At 42.6% G+C, this 11,775-nt stretch overlaps 1 protein-coding gene and 1 long non-coding RNA gene across 2 annotated transcripts in view; one reads left to right on the forward strand and one right to left on the reverse strand.

Annotated features, from left to right (window-relative positions):
• LOC144406225 (uncharacterized) overlaps positions 1-11,775 on the forward strand; it is a 61,003-nt gene that overhangs the window by 3,797 nt on the left and 45,431 nt on the right. The gene's annotated exons all lie outside the window — the stretch shown is intronic.
• Positions 3,583-7,743, reverse strand: LOC144406150 (uncharacterized). The gene is given in 5 exon segments (XM_078100924.1): positions 3,583-4,103; positions 4,106-4,130; positions 4,133-4,399; positions 4,774-4,851; positions 7,693-7,743. Coding segments are annotated over 5 exon segments (942 nt in total).

An 11,775-nucleotide genomic window follows, 5' to 3' on the forward strand; every position in this document is an offset into this window, starting at 1 on the left:
CTCATTTGCATCTTAACTGAAAAGCAATTGGACGCTCATTCACCCCTCATGGTAAAATAGCAGCGCGTCAATTAGGTTTCCTGTTAAAATGCCTCAGTGGCTTAAAGCATTGGCTTCTACACCAGTAAGTAAAATTCAAACCGCCTTATTCGTAGTTTGATCGCTGGTATTAAAGTTAACATTCGGTGTGACGATCTGTGTTCCCAGCTTGTTCTCTCATATTACCATCAAGGTACTGTTGGATGCCCAGGGTTGCTATGCATTCCAGACGCTAGGCATCCGATTACGCTGCCTATTCTTGTTGAGATGCTGACAGTACTCTGGAAGGGAATTATCACCCCTTCAAGTGACACGTTAGAGGCTGTGTTTTATTAGCTTGCTATGCTTTTCTCAGATGTGGCGAATTCACAACCTCTGCTAAGGCCTTCAGCCCTCATAGAGATGTGACGTCTCAGATTTCACTTTTTCCCTCTTCATTATAACTTGCATCTGAAACACTCCAAAGAGGGGTTTGGCAAACCAGCTGGTGGACAATGAGAGGATTTTCCTTTGGCACATACAGAGCATGCTGAAACATAGGCCTGAGTATCTGTCTCGATTGATGGCCATCAGAAATGTCCTTTTTAGAGAGACAGGGTGTGGTTCATCCATGGATGGGAGGCAAAACAGGAGGTGGGCACACTTGGACGACCTTAGACCGGACAGAGTCAGGAACAAATGTTGGTGGAAGGCTAGTTTCTTGACTGGACAGAGACATACAGGGGAGAGAAGGCATCAGGTTTAACTTTTGTGTAACCAGGTTGATAGGTGAGTCTAAAGTTAAAGTGGCCAAAAATCAATGCAGAGTGCCCTCGCTTCTCCAACTCGAGCTGGACTGCAAGTAACTCACCGTTACAGAGTGGGGTAGTCTACATGATACGCAGGTATACGCCGTATACCTACTTGGAAAAGTCAAAGATTTCCGTATACCCACTAACAAAAGCGAGATGATACGTAACAACATCATTGTGACAGAACGTTCTAACGTTGATTCCTAACTTCACCCCGTCTGAAGGCAGTACCAGTAATTCGCGTGCCATCGATTGACATTTTTTTTAAAAAGACCTCCCGTTACGCATGCGCGGTCTACCGCGGGACTAACGGCCGGCCGGGGAAAATCACAGAATACTCACTACAAAAATATAGACTACACCACTGTCGTTACCCACATTGCAGTTCTGCTTGGCTAGAGAGAGACAATGGGACGAAGGGACCTGGGTGGAGTTTCTCATCATAGTTGGATCCCCACTGCCACCACTTACCTTTCTGAAGCATCAACGAGATGTGAAGCTACATTCTAGCTCTGACAAGGCAAATTCTGCCTCTGGGGTCCAAGCAAAAATATAGAACCCAGCCTAGGAATTGCTGTAGTTGGTTTTAGTTGGGTCGGAGCCATTATGTCACTGCCTTGATCTTCTAAGGCTGGGCCCTTAACTGCCCTATACTATGAATCGTGTAACCCAGGAAGCTGACTGAACAGGTATGCAACTCCTATGTTTCAGCTTGGACTAAGAGCGTGTTTTTAAAGGAGCAGGCACAAAAGAGAAATATGATCAGAGAGGTTCTGGGAGAAAATAAGAATGTCATCCAGGTAAACAAATACAAAATGATGGAGTATGTCTCTGAGCATATTATTGACCAAATGCCAAAGGTTATTACCAGATACTCAAAATGAGGAGTGTGTTAAAATCAGTCCTCCATTAATTATTCATAATTTCACTTTGCTTGCCAGACAGAGCAATGGACACAGGAGCTGTGCAATGGGTAACCAGAAAATCTGCCATCTAAGGTGGTAGCTGTGAGCAGGGATTCTGATTGCTTAGTGGGAATACCAGACTGGAGGGCCACGTCCCAAAAAACTACCCCCCTGCACTAGAGTCAACCAGAGCTAGAAGAAGCAAAGATAGTTGGTTGTGACAGAGGATGGCTTGGATTGGCATCTTTCAGAACCCCTCATTAGGTGAAGCTACATTCTAGCTCTGACAAGGCAAATTCTTCCTCTGGGGTCCAAGCAAAAATATAGAACCCAGCCCAGGAATTTGAATTGCTTAGTAGTGAGGGTATCCAATCTGACTATGTCATGATCTGACTTGGCTTGGAGGTGTGTTTCTGAGTTTCAGGCTGGGTGAGCAGGTTCCCCCCGATTACCTGGACGGAGTCTGGTGGCTGCCTGCTGTCACACCTGTCATGCATAAACCATCGTCAGTAACCCTTCTTAAGGAGCAGCAGGAGCACCAGTCTTCGCCAGATCGTTTTGCCCTCCTTGTGGTAACCTGACCAGCTCTCACCAGAGTTTTTTGATTAACTAAGTAAGAGTTTTCCCTCCAGCCAGTCGAGCCGCTACCTCTCCCTTCAGTGTGGTTTCCCCCAGACCGCATTGCTCCTGCCGCCCAGACCCTTGAGCCTACCTGTTTCTCGAGTGTTCCCCTGGCCGCTACTTATTTAAATCCCACTTCTGTTGAAAGAAAATCTTTTTTTCCCCCATTGAATCCTGCTTTTGAGTCCTACCTTGGTTTTGGCTGTCACCCCGTGACAGACTAACCAATAAGATTACCAAAAAAGTGGTTGAACCATACAATTCGGTCAACCAGAGCAGGATTTAGGCTAAAATACAGATTTTCACTCCTACCGTTTCTCTGCCATGAGGCCTGCACAAAAGCCTCATATAGAGTAATTATCAGTACTCCATCAAGGTGAAACTTTCCATGATCAGTGTCCACACACTGTACACAGCTCTTCGTTACGTAGATGTGTTTTAGCCTGGTATCTACATAATTTATAGAACTATTGATACATTTTTTTCAGACAATTCTTAAAGTTTGAAGGTTTTTTGTGTTTTGTGTATTTCATTTCTTCACCATTAACCTATAAACAGATTTTTACACATTCATTTTATTTTGTATAGCCCAAAATCGCAAATTACAAATTTGGCTCAGAGGGATTTACAGTCTGTACACATACAACATCCTCTGTCCCGAAACCCACCATCGGCACAGGAAGAACTCCCCAAAAGATGAAAAAACCCTTCCAAGAGGGAAAAAAGGGAAGAAACCTTAGGGAGAACGTCAGAGGAGGGATCCCACTCCCGGGATGGACAGACTACAATGGATGCCATGTGTACAGAATGAACAATGTATAATACATGCAATTCCTATGACAGAAATGATTCAAGTAATTGTGAGTAGTAAGCCAGGCGCACAGCAGGACCACTGCAGGGGCAACCACCATCCGATAGAACCACCATCCACAGAAGCCTGTGGGGAGGGAGAGCACAGAGACTTTAGGAGAGGGTAATGTTGGTTTACGAGTACAATAATATGATTAATATCTAAAATAATAATGATGATGATGGCGTCAGCAGGGTCACGGCAGGTGTCAGGACCAGGGTCCAGAAGGAAGGAATCTACAGAGACCATTAATAAAACGTGAATTATTGTAGAACGAGAGCGTGAGAGGAGCTCGGTGTGTCCCAAGAAGTCCCCCGGCAGTCTAAGCCTATAGCAGCTTAACTAAAGGGCTGGTCCGGGCTAACCTGAGCCAGCCCTAACAATAGCCACAATCAAAGAGGAAAGTTTTTTTAAGTTTTACTTTAAAAGAGCTGACCGAATCTGCCCCCCGGACTGAAAGTGGAACCTGGTTCCACAAAAGAGGAGCTTGATAACTGAAGGCTCTGGCCCCCAGCCTACTTTTTAAAACCATAGGAAGAACAAGTAACTCAGCATCTATGGAGCGCAACTGCCTTGTAGGGCAGTAAGGTGTTACAAGCTCTTTAAGATTCGACGCCTCACCAGCAAGTGCCTTGTAGGTGAGGAGAAGTACCTTAAAATCTATTCTTGATTTAACAGGGAGCCAGTGCAGAGAAGTTAATACAGGAGTGATATGATCCCTTTTCTTAGTTCTTGTTAATACATGTGCTGCAGCATTCTGAATCAACTGGAGAGGTTTAAGAGATTTACAAGAGCAGCCTGATAACAAAGAATTACAGTAGTCCAGTCTGGAAGTGACAAACGCATGAACAAATTTTTCTGCATCACTTTGAGACAGGAAGTTTCTGATTTTTGATTTTTGAAGGTCATATCCTGGTCGAAGACACCAGATTCCTGGGTACCAGAGCAATTCCATCCATAAAAACTGTATCACGTGACATCTGGCTTCGAAGGCGCTCTGGGCCTATCAAGATAACTTCTGTTTTTTCTGAGTTAAGCATCAGGAAGTTGCCGGTCATCCGAGTTTTGATGTCTCTAAGACATTCTTGAAGTCTAAAAAGCTGGTCCGTCTCTTCTGGCTTGATCGACAGATACAGTTGAGTATCGTCTGCATAACAATAGTAGTTTATGCGCGGTTTCCTGATAAGATTGTCACAGCGTGATTTTATTTCCTGTCTTATTTTGTAGTTTTCTGCTTCCTGTCTCCCTGGGAAACTTCACTTCCTGCCTTGTCCTGTCATCGTCTGTGATTGTCTGATTGTTTCCACCTGTGTCCGATCACCTGCACCTCCCTAGTGTATTTAAGCCGTGTGTCTCTTGTGTCACTTGTCGCGTCATTGTCTATTGTCCTGGCTGTGCCTTGTCGTTAATCTTGAATGTTTCTTGGTACCAGTATTTTTTCCCCGGTTCCTGTGTGCGTTTTTGCCCCTTGGCCTTTGCTTTTGCCTTTTGACTATTAAAGTCTTTTGTTTTCTAAAAAGTCTGCGTTTGAGTCCTGCCTCCCATGCATCCCCAGACAAAGATCGCCCAAAGGAAGCATATAGAGGGTAAATAAAATCGGTCCAAGTACAGAACCTTGTGGGACTCCGTGACCAACATTGGTGGTCTTTAAGGATTCACCGTTTACAAGCACAAACTGGGATCGATCCGATAAGTAGGATTTAAACTAGCTGAGTGCAGTTACTTTGATACAGATTAAATGTTCTAGTCTCTGCAACAGGATACAATGGTCTATGGTATCAAATGTGGCACTGAGGTCCAGCAAGACAAGAAAAGAGATGAGTCCTTGGTCCGATGCAAGTAGAAGATCATTCGTAATTTTCACCAGTGCTGTTTCTGTACTATGATGCGCTCGAAATCCTGACTGGAAATCCTCGAACAAAGCATTGTTTTGTAGAAAGTCACATAATTGATTTGCGACGGATTTCTCAATGATCTTAGAGTGGAAGGGAAGATTAGAGATAGGTCTGTAGTTAGCCAACACCTCTGGAGCAAGAGGAGGTTTCTTAAAAGGTTTAATTACAGCTACCTTGAAGGACTGTGGTACATGTCCTGTCAACAAAGACAGATTCATGATATCTAATAAGGATGTGCTAACTAAAGGAAAAACTTCCTTAAGCAGCTTAGTCGGAATCGGATCCAAGAGACAAGTAGAAGTCAGTTGATCAAGGTTGATGGAAGAGAAGGCATCCAAACAGGCATCAGGGCCCACTGCTGCATCCAAGGTTCCTACATCGGAGGACAGGTCGGCACTGGTTGAAGGCAGGAGACCATCAATTTTCTCTTTGATAGTCAGAATCTTATCATTGAAGAAGTTCATGAAGTCGTTACTAGTGAGGTCCAAAGGAATACACGGCTCAACAGAGCTGTGACTCTCTGTCAGTCTGGCTACAGTTCTGAAGAGAAACCTGGAGTTTGTTTTTATTTTTCTCTATTAATGATGAGTAATAAGATGCTCTTGCGTTACGGAGAGCCTTCTTATATGTTTTAAGGCTGTCTTGCCAAACTAGCCTAGATCCTTCTGATTTGGTGGAACGCCATAATCGTTCAAGTTTACGCACAGTTTGCTTTAGGTTCCGTGTTTGAGGGTTATACCATGGAGCAGACTTCCTTCTTGTTGCTATTCTTCTTTCCAGAGGAGCAATAGCGTACAGCGCCACTCTCAAAGAGCCTGTAGCAGTATCGACAAAATTATCGATCTGGGACGGACTGAGGTTCTCACAGGAGTCTTCTTGTATCTTGAGGCAGGGCACTGAACTTGGAGCAGAAGGAATGGCTTCTTTAAATGAGGCTACAGCGGTATCCGATAAGCGTCGACTGTAGAAACCCTTGGCAGGAGGAGGTGGTTCCGATAGTAGAAATTCAAAGATTATCAGACAATGGTCCGACAGGAGAGGGTTCTGTGGAAAAATAGATATTAGTTCATTTACCAAAACAGCTTTAGATGACAGATCTGATATTCAAAAGACCCCCTTTTAATTATCCTATTTTGATGCACTATTGCATTATTAGTTTTAACTTTAATTAAGTTATTTACTATAACTCCTCGGTTTACCTTTTAACTTAGATAACTGTGTCCGTGGGGAAGACAAGGTCTCTATAGGGTTAATTTATGCTGAGTGACTGCTCAGATTGAAGCACAGAGAAGTGTGTAAGACTGCGACTCTGCTCCCTGGTCTGAACTCTGGGTCATGGATTAAGTCCACTAAGAAACTGGGTCAGGTTCTTAGAAAGAAGTTTAGCTCCATCCAAAGTGGGATGGATGCCGTCCCTCCTAATCAGACCAGGCTCTCCCCAAAACGTCTTCCAGTGATCAACGAAGCCCACATTATTTACCTCGACAACCAGCGGCGGAATGACGACATGCGGCACTGGTCAAGTTTGGGAGGGGGCCAGAGAAAACTACGGTGTCCGACACTGTTTTAGCGTATGTACACACCGATTCCACATTACGTTGCTCGGAGGTCACTAAAGTTAATCGGGAGTCAATACCGCCGACATGTATTACGATCTTACTGTATTTACGTTTATCCTTAGCCAGCAGTTTAAGATAAGACTCAATGTCGCCTGCTCTGGCCCCCGGTATACATCTAACTATGGTCCCTGGTTTCACTAACTTCACGTTCCTCAGAATAGAGCTACCTATCACCAGAGTTTGCTTCTCAGCGGGTGTGAAACGTGAAGTGGTTGGTTAACCGTGTGCTTCGACTTATGCTTACTCCGGACAGTCACCCAGCCTCCCGGCTGCTCGGGGGTTGCCGGGGGACGGCTAGCAGGAGCGAACGCTACGTCTATGGGGGTCTATGGGGGTGGGCTGGGTAACTGCAGCGACTAACGACTGAGCTTCCATGGTGCGGAGCCGTGCTTCTAGCTCACTAAGCCTCGCCTCCAATTTATCAAATATACTACACTTCTTACATGTACCATTATCCGTAAGGGAGGCAGAGGAATAGCTAAACATATGACACGCTGAGCAAGAAAGAGCAGGAGAGGTAGGGAGGGAAGACATCGCCAGGTTAGCTGCTAAGCTAATGCTAACGCTAATGCTAATAGAAGTAACGTTGACTCTAAACAACGTGTAAGCAACTATTCGATGGAGCGAAAATTTGCTAGACGGTGAGGCCATAGCTAAGAATTCAGTGTTTGTGATGAAAAATATCACGCTACAGTCAACTCCGTATAGCTAGAGCTGTGAAAAGTTCGACGACGAAACACGCTGTAACAGGAAGTGATGCAACACGCTTACCGTCGCGCTTACAACAGATAAAATCATGAAAATCTCAGAACACACATCAGAACACTCATAGGGGTTCCTCTTTATCCTGACAGAAAAAAAGTCCAGATAGACAAGTAGTTCCAGAAATGCACACACTTATACTCAATAGCATTTTTATGCTCTTGACACCGACAATAAGACTCCTGTTGATTCTTCTTGTTAGGTTCTTACTCTGGTTCGAATGGATAAGATTGCAAGAGTATCTTTGTCTTTAGTAGCCATATTACTCGAAAGGGAAACTTGATTGTTTCAACACGGCTAAAATCCACAGGGGAGGGGAATTGGTGGAGGGGGGAGGAGGTGGGCAGGGGATATTAGCCGGCTCATTAACACTAAGACCCCAAACGGGTCATTTTGTACAGAGATGTTTTAGGCAGGCTGAAAAGGGTGCCGTTAATAAATATCCTTGTGGTTTTTTGACCAACGTATGTTTTGGACATTTCATTTAGACCAAAAATAACCAACTTGTGGTAAATGGGAATAAAAATGCTCGTTTTAAACTTAAAACATTTTCCCTCTGCAAAATGTCTAACCCCTGAGCTTCTTCTGCCCTTTCGAATGACATACAGGCGGCCATCTCCGCTGCAGTGCTTGGGCTTTAAAGGAGTCGTTCACCCAAATCCTTGTTTGACCCAGGCCTTTTGCTCCCTTTCTTCTGTGCTTAGTTCAGGTTCTAACACCAGTCAACTATAAAACACTCTGATCCCTGGCCATGACTAGTCCCCTGTGTGTGTGTGTGTGAGAGAGTGAGCGAGCGAGCTGGACAAATCTACAAATCTATTCCCCAGCAACAGTCCTGAGCAGTCAAACATGGATGGCAGTGCTGGCTGACTGGAGGGATGATGGATAGAGGCTTGGTTAGCTCTGCATCATGTACTGAACATCAAGGGTGCACATTTGCAGCCAGGAACAGATATGCAGAGGCCCCCAATAGCATGGGGGCAGAGAAGGTGGTATTGGTTAGCTTGCGCGTGAAGTATATAATATAGACTGGGCTTGTTCTGCCCAAATCCCAGTATGCAGAGTTTGTTTTGTCGGCCCCTCCCAATAGGCTGCAGAATATACAGTATATTCAGATTGTCGGGGGCAGTTCCAAATAGACAAACTGTGATTGTTCTGGCCAATGCTACATAATGTTTGCATTTCATTTCATCGAGAGAAGGGATGGACAGAGATAGGAGGTGGGTGGGAGTGAGCTTGGGCTCCTGCGTGTTGAGAGGGGGGGGGGCGCGCAGTAAATCAACCAGCCTCTTGTCAACACCTCCCAACAGCTCCCCCCCAGGGGCTTCTGAAGCCACTGAGCTGAGAATAACAAATGGCCATCATTGGCCAGCCAAAAAGCTGTGATTATAATTATCACATCCCACACTGACCTTGCATAAACCTTAATCCTTCTCCAATGGAGCATTTAAATAGGCTGCCAACGGCGACAGAGATGAGGAAAGAGGGAGGGAGGGAGGGAGGGGAGGGCAGGGGAGGGAGGTGAAGCGGGAAAGCAGGAGAAGGAGCAATGCGTGGAGAAGGGGAAAAAGGGAGGGGAACACAAAATGTAAAGACAAGGAAGAAGGAAGGTAAAGGTGCTGCAAGGGTAGAATTAGAGGAAAGACAGTTGTGGTGATGAAAAGAAGGTGAAATTCGGAGAGCAGGAGCATGGCAAATAGACAGGTGAAGTGAGTGTTGCGGTTCAGCTGCCCATCTGGAGGTCCAGTTGATTACTTGAATTGAGAAATTTGTCTATAGATCAGGCTATAAATGATATGTCAAAGGAATGAAACAGGAATGTTTGGAGAAGGTTGGTGCTACTAAAGTTCATATTTCTGGCTCAGTTTTTGTAAACGGCCTTTAAAGATAAATATGCATACATTTTTAAGACACTACAGAGAAATAAGGTAAGGAAAAATGTCTCGGAAAGAAGACTAGTCACAAATCTCAAAATAAAATCACAAGCCTTTATGCCTTTATGCCTATTGCCCTAAAACACAAATAAAACACATTAAAGTTTTATTTTAAATGTAGATAAAAATGTTATTGAAAATAATCAACCAACATTAGCTCATATATGTATGAGTATAATAAATGAAAGAAGGAGGCAATAACCTGAAGAATTTGGAAGCTTTGCAAACGTTATTTCAAAAAGTATTAACCCTACCAAGAATGTCTAATTTGAAGGCCTTCCAATAAAATACATCACTGTTTTTATCAGAATAAATAATTCTCCTCTTTGAAATCTTCCATATTGCTGTTATGATTAGCTATGAATATGCATTTAATGACACGGTCCTTGCTCTCAACAAGCGTGATAGTACATAAGATTTTAGACATACCTGAATGTCCGTATCCAACAGGGGAAATTAATGGAGTTGATAGATTTACTGTTCACAATAATTATCTAATAGATATGGGAATATAAATGTCACCTCAATGTGCTCGACATCGATGCAACCTGATTCCAAAAAGGAAAACACTTATTTTTGCAGAAATATGGTCTTATTCCTGACTAATCTAATCAAACAACAGAAAAATTATTTAATTGACAAAAAAAAAAAACGACATAAGTGTTGTAGCTACACAATGGCTGTTCTGTTGTTTTGCTTTTGATGCAAACACCAATTATGGTAAATATAACATTTGGTTGGATTTGAAGCGTTGATTCAACTAAAACTTGAATACAAGGTTTGGGTTAGATCTAGGCAAAGACTCAAAACATACATACATCAGATAATTTATGTTCATGTTAAGTACCTGATTATGACAGTAAAGAATTCTAATAGTATTTAATAAATCTCTTCTATAAAAGAAATCAGTATCTTTTTTTTATCTAGGTTACAATAAAAGATTAAAACATTATCAAGATATCCAGATAAGTCTACTAATGCAAGAATGTGAATGTCATCACATCATAGAAATAAGTGTAGTTTTAATGAATCAGAATTATACTTATGATACAGCACAGTAATATTTGTCAGGGATGCGTGGGAAGACAGGACTTCAATGCAGAGTTCTTAAACAAAAAGACTTTAATAGTCAAAAAGGCAAAAGCAAAAGGCCAACGGGCAAAAACACACACAGGAACAGGAGGCAAACTGGCAGGCAGGAACTAACGAACATCCAGGACAATAGACAATGACGTGACTTTTGTCAAGAGACACACACGGTTTAAATACACTAGGGAGGTGTCAATCAGACAATCACATGGGATGACAGGACAAGGCAGGAAGTGAAGTTACCCAGGGACACAAGTGGCAGAAAACTACAAAATAAGACAGGACGTGAACCCAAACCGTGAAAAATATTATTCCGATGTTGGTACTTAAGGTGCCTACAAAAGGCTCTTATTCCTGTTTACCCCTATTATCTATGCACCGGTTTATCTGTACGATGTTTCTATCTAAACAGTTCTACACACCTACCATGGAAAAATAGTATGGGTCATTTTATTATTAAATATACTTGTAGTTCTATTTGGGAATGCGCCATTGTGTAGTATTTAAAATAAATGTAAATAATCATTTGATGAATAAAAATTGACAAAACAACAATGCTCTGTTTTCTCTGGGTGGGTGCACGAGAGAGAGTGGAAACCTCAGGGAGGTCAGCGGTCAAGTGGTTTGACCCTAAGGTCAATTGAGTGGCGCTGCCCTCCCTCTTATAACATTTTACACACACTCACATGAACACACAGAGGCACACATAAACTAAATAGGATATGAAGAGCTGAAATGTGATGAAATTGCTCCTCTAATTGTTTTACTCTGTCTGTTTTAGACAGTGTGATCTGCTGATACCCTTTTATTCACTATTCTTCCCTTATTTGGGGAATAAAAAAACATAATATTTGGTTGCACTTTTATTCAACCCAATCCCCATTCATAAGACGTATTTGCAGGTTTAATAAATACTTTATAACACACCATAATGTGGTAATAGGTTGGTCTACGAAGGACATTTTTAGATGTTAGTTTATCTTGAAAGCAATCATAAACATCAATAACTGGTGAATAAATTGTTTTTTGACAAATGAAACGCAGTTATAGAACATTTATCTATTTGTTATTTATTGTTGTTACAGCTTTTATTGGGTTATTTCATTAGTTTTATGACTGAAGAACTTATTACAATGACAATTATTAAAATACAACTAAGTAAGTTCTATGCGCTGATGAAGGCCATGAGATGTGTTTAAAGAAGTGAGGGCACTGTAAGCAACTCAAGTTTTTGGTTTGTATTCAGGTTGAGACTTAATAATACTCAAAC

Source organism: Gasterosteus aculeatus, chromosome 4 (assembly GCF_964276395.1).
Source record: "Gasterosteus aculeatus chromosome 4, fGasAcu3.hap1.1, whole genome shotgun sequence".
In the NCBI taxonomy this organism is placed as follows: domain Eukaryota; kingdom Metazoa; phylum Chordata; class Actinopteri; order Perciformes; family Gasterosteidae; genus Gasterosteus; species Gasterosteus aculeatus.